Source organism: Podarcis muralis, chromosome 2 (genome assembly GCF_964188315.1).
Source record: "Podarcis muralis chromosome 2, rPodMur119.hap1.1, whole genome shotgun sequence".
Classification (NCBI taxonomy): domain Eukaryota; kingdom Metazoa; phylum Chordata; class Lepidosauria; order Squamata; family Lacertidae; genus Podarcis; species Podarcis muralis.
In genome coordinates this window covers 27,978,164-27,993,203 of record NC_135656.1, presented here as the reverse complement: position 1 = coordinate 27,993,203, position 15,040 = coordinate 27,978,164, and the positions used below count along the sequence as shown (strand labels likewise).

General features: G+C 43.6%; 1 protein-coding gene across 2 annotated transcripts in view; it reads right to left on the bottom strand.

Annotated features, from left to right (window-relative positions):
• Positions 1 to 9,664: 9,664 nt before the first annotated feature.
• The window catches only part of TTYH2 (tweety family member 2), an 86,333-nt gene continuing 80,957 nt past the window's right edge, over positions 9,665 to 15,040 (bottom strand). For both annotated transcript variants that reach the window (XM_028714054.2, XM_028714046.2), the window contains one exon: positions 9,665 to 13,863. In XM_028714054.2, the coding sequence (XP_028569887.2) occupies positions 13,737 to 13,863 (127 nt within the window). In that variant the 3' untranslated portion in view covers positions 9,665 to 13,736. The remainder of the gene's footprint in view (positions 13,864 to 15,040) is intronic.

Below are 15,040 nucleotides of genomic sequence, written 5' to 3'. Positions count from 1 at the left end.
TCTAGAGCCTCACCTCAGGATTATAGGGTGGATTTAGGCTAGATAGTTCAGTTGGTGAGAGCGTGGTGCTCATAATGCCAAGGTAGCAGTTTTGATCCCCGTATGGGACAGCTGCATAATCCTACATTGCAGGGGGTTGGATTATAGATGATCTTCAGAGTCCCTTCAAACTCCATAATATAGTCTATGATTTCCAAGCCAGTTCAGATCTGCTGGTTTGATTGCAGCATGAACTTTTGTGAACTAGAGTTTACTACCCCACTTCATCAGGTGCTATAACAATTAAGTGTTATCCCACTCACCTGGCAGGTGTGTGTGTGCGTTGCACACAAAGAAATTCAGAGGGCCAAATGACAATGAAAGGGGAACAAAGGTGCAATTCCAGTTAAGCTTCAGATAGCAGTAAAACAAACACCCGAGCTTTGCAATGTTAATTAACAGCTGTGTGGGGACAGAAAACCATTGTCTCAATTAAAGACAAAATAAACACAGCTAATCCCAAAGCCTGTCTTGCCTCTCGCTGGGAGCCTTCCTTTCAAATTCCCTTTCTGGAAAACAGCAACCATCAGGTCAGCAGCAGGCTGTGTTGAGGATGCTGAGGAATTAAAATGTTCTCCAACTGGTTTCTGCAACCCCGTTTCAGGGCCATCTGAGTTGGTGACTTTTACCACATCTTGTGGTAGAATATTCTGAAATTTAACAGCATTGCCTTCTGATTCTGGGTTTGCCTCATAATAGATTATTCCTGGATACCACTCCAAGCTCCCTCCCCCCTTCAATGCGGTGTAAGAAATGCATATTGTAAATCCTTTAAATTCAAGTTGCTGTCCAATTACGCTGGAACAAATGTGTACACACCATAAAGTATATTTGAAGCACATTTCTCTCTCAGATAATTCAATGACTTGCTTCTTCATAGATATGGTTAGGACTGCACTTATGTTTTATTATATGCAGGGTTTTCAATGAGCTGCCATCCCATTCACCCATAGAATCTCTCATTGTATTTCCATCCATGTAATAAGTGCCATTGCTTTTTCTAACAGCTTCACCAGCCAGAAATTCAAAGATCTTCTGGAAAGCTGGGAAAAGCTCCACACAAAACAAAACCCTTCTCTTTGTGAAAGAAGAGCATTTTGATTGAAGAGAACAGCTTTTAAGAGCAGGCCTCGCAAGGGAACAGCTCTCATCTTAACCCAGCTGCTTCACACAAGCGCGTGAGGACATGCTTTTAAAAATAGAAAATCAGACAAAAAAGGCTGCTTTTTTGTATTACCTTAATGATTTATTACAGCGCTGAATGACCCAACAGCTGTGCACTGCTGCCAACAATCATAAGCAGTGTCACTCAGTATCAAAACAGTTATCTACAAGTGGCCTATTTCCAGGCGCTGCTGCAAACACCCAGGGAGAACAGAACAGAATGCATAACAAAGGCTCCTCGTGAAAGTGTGCCGCTTCTGAAAGCTATTCAGAAAAAAAAGGGTGAGTCACTGAAGGGGAGAAGACTAAAAAAGGAACAACTTTCCATATTCAGAGATATGGGTTAGATTAGAACCTTAAGTGTAAGGAAGGAATAACCAGCTTCATAAATATAAGATGGCTTACCAATAGTACATGTGAATAAAAGGATCTGAGGGTCTTTAGTAGGCCACATGCTTAACGTGAGCCAACATTGTGATGCAGCAAGCAAAAAAGTTAATGCTATACAGTGGTACCTCGGGTTAAGTACTTAATTTGTTCTGGAGGTCCGTTCTTAACCTGAAACTATTCTTAATCTGAAGCACCACTTTAGCTAATGCGGCCTCCTGCTGCCGCCGCGCTGCCGGAGCCCGATTTCTGTTCTTATCCTGAAGCAAAGTTCTTAACCTGAAGCACTATTTCTGGGTTAGCGGAGTGTGTAACCTGAAGCGTATGTACCCTGAAGCGTATGTAACCCGAGCTACCACTGTACAAGGCTTCATCAACAGAGGTATAGTGTCCAGCTCAAGGGAAGTAATAGTACCACTCTATCCTGCCTTGGTCAGACCACACCTGGAACACTGTGACCAGTTCTGGGCGCCACAATTTAAGAAAGATATTGACAAGCTGGAACATGCGCAGAGGAGGGAAACCAGGATGATCAAGGGTCTGGAAACCAAGCCTTATGAGGAACGGTTGAGGGAGCTGAGTATGTTTAGCCTGGAAAAGAAGAGACTGAGAGGAGACATGATAGCCATCTTCAAATATCTAAAGGACCATCACATGGAAAATGGAGCAAGTTTGTTTTCTCCTGCTCTGGGGGTTGGGTAGGATTCATACTAATGGTTTCAAGTTAAGGAAATTCAAGAAAGGAGATTCCAACTAAACACCAGGCAGAACTTTCTGACAGTAAGAGCAGTTTGATAGTGGAACCTCCCTTGGGAGGTTGTGGAATCTCCTTCACAGTGGTTAGGTGTCCATTTGCCATGGATGCTTAGTTGAGATTCCTACATTGCAGGGGGTTAGACTAGATGACCCTCAGGGTCCCTTCCAACTCTACAAATCCATGACACCCTCCAACATTCCTTGGATGGCCATATTTATTGTGAAGAGAGCAGATGTGGAGCCTCAATAGACCTGCTCCTGGCCCGGAATGGGATGTTGTGCCAACAATTGCTCCTTTTTGCTCTAAAACATGTTTTGCACTAAACACCACCTCAGGAGATATCAGGAGGTGGATTTTCAGCAGGAAACTGGTGCTCAGCTGCAATCCATGAATACAGTACGTTCCCTATGGGGGCCATGCAGCTGCCTTTTCTTCAAAATAAATTGTCAATTTAAGCAAGGTTTTTAAAAAGCATGAGCACCATAGGATTGTAGCCAATGCTCATCCTACTCAAGAGTAGACTCATTGAAACCTACACTATTCAGCTCCATTAACTTCAGTGGGTCTACTCTGCATAGGACTAGCATTGGATACAACTCATAGTGTCTAGTTTGGTACTATGTGCTGGTGTGAAGGGTCACAGCATGGCAGAAGCCTGATGGAGTAGAGTTGGGTCGCTTATTGGTGATGTCACTAGTACGACCAAATTCATGTCTATGACACAGGCAGAATCACATTCCAGAAAATGCTTTCAAGTCACAATGGGCCCTGGAGAGCGGAGGAGAGAGATATGTGCTCAACAAAAACAATTTGAGATTTGAGTGCTGGGGAAGTGCAGTAACCTTAAAGTAGACATGAATGAAGAGGACTATGTTCCATGCAGCAGCAATGTAGGAAAAAATCCTAGGAAACAGCAAGCAAAGCATTGCACAGTTGAAAGGATATTAATAGGTGACAGAGGCAGCTTGTAGTTGTTTTTTTGGCTCCTGGTTTTGCTACCAGGCCCTGGGAAGCAGCATTTATCAGATCCCCCCCCCCAAAAGAAATTATAATAATTTGGCTTCACCAGCAGTCTGAAATATGCATCACCAGTTGGTGGCTTTAGATTTGTTGATGTTTAATGCCCTTTAAACCTCTTGTGATTAACATTTGTAATGCTTCAACATGTTCCAGCTGTGAGCTAAGATCCAAGAGCCATTGAAAGAGCAGATGAATTGCGGCAGCTAGAGTGGTGACTGGGAGTGGCCACCGAGACCATATAACACCGGACCTAAAGGATCTTCATTGGCTCCCAGTACGTTTCCGAGCACAATTCAAAGTGTTGGTGCTGACCTTTAAAGCCCTAAATGGCCTCGGCCCAGTATACCTGAAGGAGTGTCTACACCCCCATCGTTCAGCCCGGACACTGAGGTCCAGCTCCGAGGGCCTTCTTGGTAGTGGTGCCCACCCTGTGGAACGCCCTCCCATCAGCTGTCAAAGGAATAAACAACCATCTGACATTTAGAAGACAGCCCTGTTTAGGGAAGTTTTTACTGTTTGAAGTTTTATTCTGCTTTTAATGTTCTGTTGGAAGCCGCCCAGAGCAACTGGGGAGACCCAGACAGATGGGCGTGGTAGAAATAAATTATTATTATTATTATTATTATTATTATTATTATTCTGTACCATGGATAGGGGACACGGGTGGCGCTGTGGGTTAAACCACAGAGCCTAGGACTTGCCGATCAGAAGGTTGGTGGTTTGAATCCCTGCGACGGGGTGAGCTCCCGTTGCCCGGTCCCTGCTCCTGCCAACCTAGCAGTTCAAAAGCACGTCAAAGTGCAAGTCGATAAATAGGTACTGCTCCGGCGGGAAGGTAAACGGCATTTCCGTGCGCTGCTCTGGTTCGCCAGAAGCGGCTTAGTCATGCTGGCCACCTGACCTGGAAGCTGTACACCAGCTCCCTCGACCAGTAAAGCGAGATGAGCGCCACAACCCCAGAGTCGGCCACGACTGGAAAAATGGTCAGGGGTCCCTTTACCTTTTACCATCATGGATGCTGTCTTACAGGATACATGCACTGTGATTTACTTGTTTGTTGCAAGGGCAGCTCTGGCCGTGAGGTGGCACTCTTCTCTAAATCTCAGAGGCAAACCCTGGAATGCGTCCAAGTGTTTCCCATAACATTTTCCAGTAGTTCTGAAGACAGCAGCTAGGCACTGTGACTGCCACGGTTATTGCACAATGGATTTAAATTGAACACTTGCCCGACTCTTACAATATCCTCCTGCTGCTGTCCCTCATTCCTTAGGTAGAATGATTTTTCTCCAAATTCTAATTTATGCACTTATTTTTCTCTCTGGGAGAAGCATTCAAAAGATGCATGCTTCCACACAGCCTGAAATGGAATAATCCAGAAAATAAAAAATAAAAAATTCATGGGACACTGCCAACTGTATAACATACCAAGTCCATGAAAGAGACAAAGGAAACAGATATTCCTGGGGCCTTTCCGCAGCCCCAAATTAACTACTGTGGTACCTCGGTTCTCAAACGTCTCGGAAGTTGGAATGTTTCGATCTTTGAACGTCGAAAACCCAGAAGTAACTGCATCGGTTTTCGAACGCTTTTTGGAAGTTGGACGTGCCACGTGGCTTCTGTTTTGAATTTTCTGTAAGTAAACGCTTCCAGAAATACATGCTTCGGTTTGCGAACATTTCAGAAGTTGAACGGTCTTCTGGAATGGATTACGTTCAAAACCTGAGGTACCACTGTACTTGCATTCTCTTTTTAGAACTAAACAAGACAATATGTTAAATGCATGGAAGTGTTTAATGTAACAACTACTTTTAAAATAAATAAAAAGCTGTGGGTCGGCCCAATCAGGATTGGGATGGCAGGGACATTTTTTCTAACCCCCTTTTTCCTGCTCCAAGGCCTGTGGGTAGGTGCGGAATAGGGAGCTGGTTCCTTTGCTATCTGTGCCATTTCTGTTTAACCTGTGAATTCAGACGTTACAGAAACATACCACAAAGCACCTGCCTATTTAGGCATTAAGCATGCCAAAGTGCAAGTAGATAAACAGGTACCACTCCGGCGGGAAGGTAAACGGCGTTTCCATGCACTGCTCTGGTTTGCCAGAAGTGGCTTAGCCATGTTGGCCACATGACCCGGAAGCTGTACACCGGCTCTCTCGACCAATAAAGCGAGATGAGCGCCGCAACCCCAGAGTCGGTCACGACTGGACCTAATGGTCAGGGGTCCCTTTACCTTTATACCAGTTTTATTGTTTAACTCTAAAAAAGTCATAGCAATTGTTTACCCATTGGTTAGTTTCAGAAATGGAAATATGAACCGTATTCCAATACTGTACCCATTTCAGACACACTATATTCCATTATCATGCCGTGAGGTTAACATGAAAGTTGTTGCAAGATTATAGAGTTGGACTAAATGATTATCTGGGTCTCTTCCAACCATGATTCTTTAGATATAAAATGGCAAAAGAGAGAATATATTTCTTTCCTCTTCCATGAGTGTGGAGGTAATGTCAAGAGAGAACCAACTGGTTTGTTTGTTCTCCAACTCACACAAACAAACAGAGACGGACAGACAGACAGACAGTGAATTTACTCTGGAGGCTAACAACATTTTGAATGCTTCCCTCTAGAAATCTGATAGGGAACCTGTGAACTTTGGGATATCTGCTGGAGTTCAGCTCGTATCTCCACCTATGCTTCCACCTGTATTTGTGTTCCATATATTACAAAGCGTCCAGCGATCTCCTTCCAAATAAAACTATCCCAGCATATGCCGCACCTCAGATTTCTCACTGGCTGAAAAATTGGAATACATGTCAAAGCATCTCTTTGTCTGGGATGATGCCTTAAAGCAAAGCAGACCATACATAGATGTTTACTTTGTGCCTCAACCTCAGGGTAGCTTCAGCATCCAAAATATTAGGGTCTGCATCCACCAGGCTGCATGGCACTTCCTTCCCTGACTAGGGAGAGGAAATAAGCCAGCAATGGAAATTCAAAACTAGGTTTCAAGAGCAGAGTTTGCATTGGGCTGTCAATTTGTAAGTTATTTCTCTAATCGGAAAGCAGATACCCTGTGATCTGTGTTGAGACGCTGGAAAAATGCAACACTGCAGTCCTTATAACAGATCTGCAGAATATACGGTGTCAAGTTTTAATCAAAGCCAGGCAAGCTGCCTCAAGAAACCTAAGCGTAGTTTGCCTTTTTGACTGCAAAGGATAGAATTAAAATCACAGGCATATTACAAGAGTGGTCCCTACATTTTTGCACCGCCAGTACGCTCAACTTTGTGATGAGTTGCAGCCTTCTCCCCTACATGAACAGATCAACTTTTGGTTTCGACAGCCAAAATGAAAGCAAAACATTTTCACGGAATTGTGTTGTGTCTCTTACTTCAAATTGTTGACTGCTAACCTGCAAGACTCACATTATCCATTGTTGGGTTACAAACCAATCCGTTGAAAACTGTTGGGAATACCTGTTGAGAAGAAGCTTGCCCAACTCTGAACTGCAAAATGTAAATAAATGCCTCCATGTTCGTAAGGGCTGGGAAGTGGGAGAACAATACAGCGGTACCTCGGGTTAAGAACTTAATTCATTCTGGAGGTCTGTTCTTAACCTTAAACTGTTCTTAACCTGAAGCACCACTTTAGCTAATGGGGCCTCCCGCTGCCACTGCGCAATTTCTGTTCTCATCCTGAAGCAACGTTCTTAACCCGAGGTACTATTTCTGGGTTAGCACAGTCTGTAACCTGAAGCGCCTGTAACCCGAGGTACCACTGTACATTCAAAATGCAAATATAAAATGTCCCACAAACATTTAAAACCCAGTTTAAAAAAATACTAAAGCATGTTGGTTTAACTTTTGCTTCCGAAAGCCAACCAAACTAGAAACGCTTCTGAAAGGTATTTAGGCAAGTTCCCAAAAGGAAGACTTGCCTGGGGCAGCCTCAAAGAATGCTTCTTACAGCCATGTAATACAAAGATGGCATCTCCATGAGCTGTCTTGTTGCTGAGGGAAGGAGAACGTCATCAAGTATTTTCAGAGTTTGGAAGGTCAAAGCCAGTGCTATGTAGGATTAGGGCTAGTGAGACCCAGGTTCATAATCTGCCCTCATTTTTGAAGGTCACTGGGTAAAGCTTGGACTAGCCACTATCTCTTGGCTCAATCTATCTGCAAGACATTGTCAGGTGATGGGGTCAGAGGGATACTGGCCCAGGACTCCAACTGGCATAGACACACTGGAGCTCAAGCTCATTACAACAGCACTTTTTAAAACAACACCACATTTTATAGTCAGGGGATGGCTTCTGAGTATGTACATGTTTACAGATGTTCATTTTATTATTTTTTACTATAAAAACGCATTACCCTTTTCTGTGGCAAAATGGTACTTACTCCAAGTACAGTGGTACTTCGGGTTACATACGCTTCAGGTTACACACTCCGCTAACCCAGAAATAGTACCTCAGGTTAAGAACTTTACCTCAGGATGAGAACAGAAATAGTGCGGTGGCAGCGGGAAGCCCCATTAGCTAAAGTGGTGCTTCAGGTTAAGAACAATTTCAGGTTAAGAACGGACCTCTGGAACGAATTAAGTACTTAACCCGAGGTACCACTGTAAATGTTTTTTAGCATCGGGGCAGCAGAAGCACATTTCCTTCCATTTCTGTAGTCATGACGGTTTGAGCTATGAATTTAAAATGCCAAGATGCACATGCTCAACATATTTATTTCATTTTTTTGAAGTCAGGGGCGGGAAATTGTTCTATTTGGTTTTTTGCTCTCATATATCATGAAGGCAGACACAGATGTAAAGCATGGAACTCCATAGAGATGGAGGATTGGGAAAGACCATGGCAAAAAGATTTAAAATCCATGGCCTGTTACACAATAATAATAATAATAATAACTTCATGAAAATGCTATATAGATGGTACATGACCCCCAGCAAATTTGCCAAAATATATAAATCAAAGTCAAATCTATGCTGGAGGTGTAATCAAGGGGAAGGAATGATGTACCACATGTGGTGGGGTCGTGGCAAAATGAAAAAATTCTGGAACACTGTCTATGATGAATTAAAGAAATGTTCAGACAAACTTTTGAGGAGAAACCTGAAGCTTTTCTTCTAGGCATTATGGCAATTGATATTTCAAATGATAAATAAAGGGTTTTCCTATATGCTGCAACAGCAGCAAGAATTTTAATTGCTAGAAATTGGAAGGGGGACAGGACACCAACAAAGAACTAAATTGTAGGAGTATTCGGAATTGGCAAGAATGACAGAGGCAATGAGGAACCAAACAAACCAAAAACTTGAAAAGGATTGGGAATGTGTAGAAGATTATCTGGGAAAACATTGTTCTCAAATGAAACCCTTGATATGTTTCGACTAAATTTTGCAAAGTAAAGATCAAATAGAGAAGATATATTATTATGTATTAGAAAGGCAATAAGTAAATACAACACATTTGAAGAGAGAAATAAGACAGAAGGTGGTGGGAAGTCACTTGTGCAAAAATATTGTTATTGTTTGGCTTTTATATGTGTACAGTACATGTTAAAGAGTGAATGGAATATGTATATGAATAACCAATTTAAAACTCAACAAAAAGCAATTTTAAAAAAGATGCGTAAAGCATGGAATGTGGAGCGGGGGAGAGGTATGTAAATTGTGTGCTCCACAACTGAAATAATACTGTCTAAATCCTCTGCCTCCCCCGTAAGACCATTAAGTCCAGGGTCTTAAATTACCTAGCTGTGCGTTCTGCAGCAACTCATCCTATGTGAAGCAAAACTGTAAAGCCTCACTATTATGAAGGCATGGATGAAAGTCACCAAATCCAGACCCTATAAGTGCCCCTATTTTCCAGGGACAGTCCCAGATTTACAGAAGCCGTTCTGGTTTCTGATTTGATCCCAGAATGTCCCGCTTTTCCTTAGGACGAGCCTATTTTCACTGGATAAATGTTGGAGGAGATGCAAACACCACTAGTTTGTGCGGAAGAAAAAGCTATATTCTGTTGTTTGCTGTACAATTCAACCCTCAATCTCCAGTAATCTGCACAACCACAGGCTCTCATTGTATTTCCCCGTGACCTTGAACGGAATCTCTCCCCCGGAGCTTGTCAAGTTTGAGAACATGGGCGAGTTTCATGAAGCCAAATGGTACCCAATTTACTCAGGCCTTTGAACCCATGAAATTGTCCCTGCCAGAGACAAATCTAATAACAGCTAATTGCAGGCGCATGGCTCTGTACCGGAGGGGCAAAGGACTCTGTTGAGAACACAGGCAGCGGAAGGTCTTTTTTATTTTAATTTTAGTACAAGTGTTTATTATTCGTTTCCCAGTCAGTACATACAAATCAGGCATAGCTCCAAAAGGAGCCCGAGATGAGGTTAGCTCGCATGCGTTCTTTTTTATTTAAAAAAGTACTGAACGGCATCGTTACAATGAGACAATTAACAGCGTAAAACCAGGGTTCTCCCCGCCCCCATGCCTTAAGTTGTACACAGCCACAGATAAGATGAATGTATAAATTATGTTGCCATACATGATATGTACAAGTTATCCTTGATAAAAGACACAGTGAGTCGTTGCTGTCAAGTAATTAAAACCTCCGTGTATGCTTAGGAGGGCAACTTTTTGTACCTCTGCAGTTTTTAGCACTCTTAGATCGTGGGCAGTGATTGGGCAGAAGCATTTCTGAAGGATGTGTGGCCCAAATGCTACTCAGTCAGGCTGATGTTGCTTGAAAAGTCTCCCTTGCAATCCTGCCCATTGCTGAAGAGAAGTGGACGAGGCATTACTGAAGGGAAATCATGAGAAGTGTCCAGGTTTGACAAATGCTTTCTGGCCTTTTCATTTGTAGTTGTTGTGCTTTGGTGGGTTAACTGTTGCACATTTGTGTTTTCCCATGAGAAGGGTTTATGTATTGCTTTCTGTCCGTGCGACACCAAGGTACAAAACGCGGAGCGTTTCGTTGGGAAATCTGCCTAAGCAAATCCAACCTCGCCGATGGAAGAAGGGAGGGGAGAGTTAAAAGGGATTTTGGGAAAAGCTGAAACCAGACCTGTAAGGCAGGAGTGGCCAACGTAGTATCTCCCAGACGTTGTTGAAATCAGCTCCCACCAGCCCCAGTGAGATTGGCCCAAGGGTCAGGGATAGAATCATAGAAATGTAAGAGTTGGAGGAGACACACGAGGGTCCTTTAGCCCAACCCACCACAATGCAGGAATCTCAGCTAAAGCATCTATGGCAGATGGCCACCCAACCTCTGCTAAAAAACTTCCAACGGAGGAGAATCCACAAGGGTGGTGGGAGATGGAATTCCAACATCATCAAGAGGGCAACACACTGACTACCCCTGAGTAAAAGGATGCCCTGGAAATGAAATGACATTCCACTCATTCGTTTAGACTTACTTGAGATTCTCTTCCCACCCCCCAGAAATTCCTCCATTGCCAGCTGGACCATGGGCATAGCCAAGGGGGCGGTGTCTGTGTCTGTGTGTGTGTGCACCAGCTGCCTGCCCCGAATCAAGTAAGTAAATAAAAATACTTAGCTAAAAGTACTGTACTTTTCCGTGTATAAGACTAGGTTTTTTCTTTAAAAATCATGCTAAAAAGTGGGGTGTGTGTGTGTCGTCTTATACATAGGTAATGCATAGGGTGGACAGACGAGAGGCAGATTTTGCTGCGTGTGAGAGATTTTTGGCATTCCCTCCTAAAAAAAGCTCAACAACCTTGGGTAAAGGTAAAGGGACCCCTGACCATTATGTCCAGTCGTGGCCGACTCTGGGGTTGCGGCATTCATCTCACTTTATTGGCCGAGGGAGCCGGTGTATAGCTTCCGGGTCGTGGCCAGCATGACTAAGCCGCTTCTGGCGAACCAGAGCAGCGCACGGAAACGCCGTTTACCTTCCCGCTGGAGCGGTACCTATATATCTACTTGCACTTTGACGTGCTTTCGAACTGCTAGGTGGGCAGGAGCAGGGATCGAGCAACAGGAGCTCACCCCGTCGCGGGGATTCGAACTACCGACCTTCTGATCAGCAAGTCCTAGGCTCTGTGGTTTAACCCACAGCGCCACCCGTGGTCCAAAAAAGCTCAACAACTTTTTCTCATCTCTCCCCCCCCCCCATTTTCTTAAATTTGAGTCCCCCAAAATAGAGGGCATCTTATACATGGGGGCATCTTATACACGGAAAAGTACGGTAAGTTTTAGTTTTTTTAAGTTGCAAGATTTCGACTCCGAAGCTGAGCTGTGGTACACCATGCGGAAGGAGAAGTAACTCAGCAAAGAGCAGTTAAAAGAGCTGAACACAGCAGACCTAGTAAAAGAGGTGGAAATCTTTTACTTTTATACCATGAAAAAGGCTCTTGCTCAGCCATTCATCCAGTACCCTGTGGAGAGTAAAGACCTGGTTAAGGTCAACGATGGACAGGGGAGCGTCTCAATGGGCTGGGCTTACTGAGCATGCACAGAAAAACTGAGTGGGAGAAATTTGAGAAGGAAGTGTCGAAAAGGTTTTCAGCCAGTCCAATAAAACTTGTTTTAGTTTAATTTTTTTTAAAAAAAGATGAAAGAAAAAAAGATGTGCCCTTTGTAATTTTGCAAAATATATTGCATGAAAAGCACTCCCTGACGATAATTTTTCATTTAAGTTCCTAGTTTTCAAATGACTGAAGATTTTTGACAGATTTTTCTGAGGTCAAAAAGAAAGCCATTTAAAATAGCTATTGTTGAGACATTTCATTCTGAAATCTGCTGGATAGAGGGCGATGACAGGTGGGTGTCCTGCCCGCCCCAACATAAATCCTGGCTACGCCCATGAGCTGGACTTAACTCAGAGACACACACAGAGACACAGAAGAAGGGTAGAGAATTCCTCTCTTCAGTACTGGGTGGAAATGGAAAACCATGTTCCATTTCTATTGGCAGCCAAAGTTGTGCTACAATCGCTGCAGTGATGAGCACCAGTTCTAGTTTAAAAGGACTCCCTCGATTAGCATCAATAGCTTTCAAGAGTCTCTAAAGACAGTAGGTGTACCACAAGCCACGACTGGAGAAAAATAGATGAGACATTACTCTCAAGGGAAATTGTACCAAGACACTGTCTGTCAGCAGCACCTTCATGGCAATGGTTAGAGCAATTTCTCCCTATTACATACCAACCCAATTTTCACTGTTATTTTTATTCACCCTGCCCCGCCCCAGCATACTGAGAGAAAATAATGCTTGAATATGTCAAAGTTTTCCCCTGCATGGGCAATGGCATTTGATTAAGAAAAATCAGTGCTAAAAACAGAAATTTGTAAATTATTCAACATATTAAAAAAAAACTCACCTCACGTGTAATTAATAAAAAAAACTTTTAAAAGACAAAACAAGAGAGAGAGATAAAAAGAGGTTATGCTCTTTGGATAGCCGATATAAAAACACTGGAAATAACAATAATTATTGTAATACGAAGAACAAACAAAATGCATAAAAGAACAAAACAAACCCAGTTTGTTCTAAATAATACCTGAGGCCATTGAAGCTATGTTGGCTGAACTGCCTGTTAATTCTAATAACCAATGACAAAGGTCACTGAGTGTGGATCTCGTACCATTCTACACCAAATAGGTGCTATGAGAAGGGCAATGATGAAGATGATGAAGTAGCAGCCAGAAATAGGCTTTTTTTTGTGTGCAGAGACCTCTCTAGAGGAAAAAAGAAAATTCGCTCTAGCGGTTGGTATTGCATTTGACTCCAAAGAGTGGGGTGCGTTTTTCTTTCGTGGAAAGCAGCCCACCTCCCTTAGATCACTGTACACCACAAATCAGTGTTCTGTTTTACTTGTACAGTGTACTGGTCTTTGTTATTTGCTCCTAATAAAACAAACAAACAAAATCAAAAAGGAAGCCCGAACCACACCATCAATGATGGGGGGGAAAACCCAGCCCTCAAGTAAGTGCAGAGGGAAAGCCTGTGCATAAACTTCCGACAGTCCAAACCCTAATTTCACCCCGTCTCTCCCCCGCCCCCCCCAAAAAAAAGGTTTGGGGAGGGCAATGCACTGGTGGCAGGAAGGGATCGGGAGGAAATGGCGGAGTCAAGGAGGAGACTTCGGAGCAGTTCGCTCGAAGGATGGAAGCACCGGGTACCATCCTGTGTGTGCGAGAGAGGAAGACTAAACGTTGTGAGAGAGAAAAGGCTGTCGGTTGAGCACCTGGGATAATCCCTGGAAAGTTATATCCGTAGTGCCAGCGGGTGTCTTCTTCAGCCGACTCCCTCTCAGAGAGCCCTTCTGCATCCTTGCGGAGGCAATTCTATTTCCCTGCAGTCCGTGCGCCTTCAAGTTGTCACTGGGTTTTCCACTATAGCAACATTGTATTTTGTGGGCTTTTGTCTACAAGGTGAGTGCTAGGCTGGAAATTGGGGGCCGTGCTGTCGCCTGTGATCATCATTAACCGATAGATAGGTGGCTCGCATACTTGGAGAATACTAGGGAGAGGAGAGAGAAGGGGGACAGGAATTATGCATCTTGCAGTTCTCAACACCGGCTTAGGATCATACTGACAAAGACTATGAGATGACCATCCTCCCCATCCCCACCATTATTATTATTATTGTTATTATTATTTTAAATAAAGAAAGAACATGGGATGCTGCAAAAACAGTCCAGGACTCAGCTCTTGGAAGCTACGTCGTGCTTCACGCTAGGTCTCATGTGGCTAGAAAACAACATCCTAACCATTGGCAGCGGGTGGAGTGAAATGAGGCGGCAATAGAAAGGCACCCAGAAAAAAAGAGCGAAATGCTGGCAAGGGGGAATGGACCTGGTGTTATTTGGAAAAGAAAGCAGGGTAGTCGGGGGAAGTGGAAGCACACGAAACATCCCGCTTAAAATAAGGACCTATGTTTTCTCCACCCAAGAGTTACAGGCAAAACAGGGGGCAGAGAGGACCACCATCTGTTCTGAAAGTTTTGAGAGACATGGAACAAAATTCATCTGCTCACTATACAGGTTTTATTTTGTTTGGGTAAATTCCTGCTACTGACACCCCCCTTTTTTAAATTGTCACAGTGAATTCCTTCCTCCAACTACAGATGAAAATGATGCCTCCTAATCTTAAAATCTTTTCTGTGAGTTCTTCCAACCCTCTGGAGCAGATCGGGTGTTGGCGGTGTTGGCAGGGCAAGGACATGGGGGTGAAGACAGGAAGTCCTGTTCCACAGGTAGAAGTCCTTCCGCTGTTAGCAGGATGACTTCGCTGGATACAACCCCCGTTAAGATTCAGGCTTGTACTCTTTGCAGTACAAACTGAGGCCTCCTACTTCATTTTACTAGAATCCCAGTAGTCTGTCAACGTATGTCAAAATTAAAAAGCAAGGCTGCATACTCAGGATCTTTGAATAGTTAAGGCATAAGTGACCTGTGCCAGGTGAGTGCCAGTATGCACTCTTGCTTAAGAGGATGAGTGCTACCTTTGTGTTTTGGACCAAGGTCTACCTAGCAGAAGATACTGTACTTTTCCGTGTATTAGACAAGGTTTTTTTTAAACTGTCAAAGAATGTTAAAAATGGGTGGGTAGTCTTATACATGGGTAGTGATTTTTGGGGGGCTGGCGACTGGTTGCAGATGCAAGCTGTAGCTTGTCAGCTGCAATTGGGTTTGAGA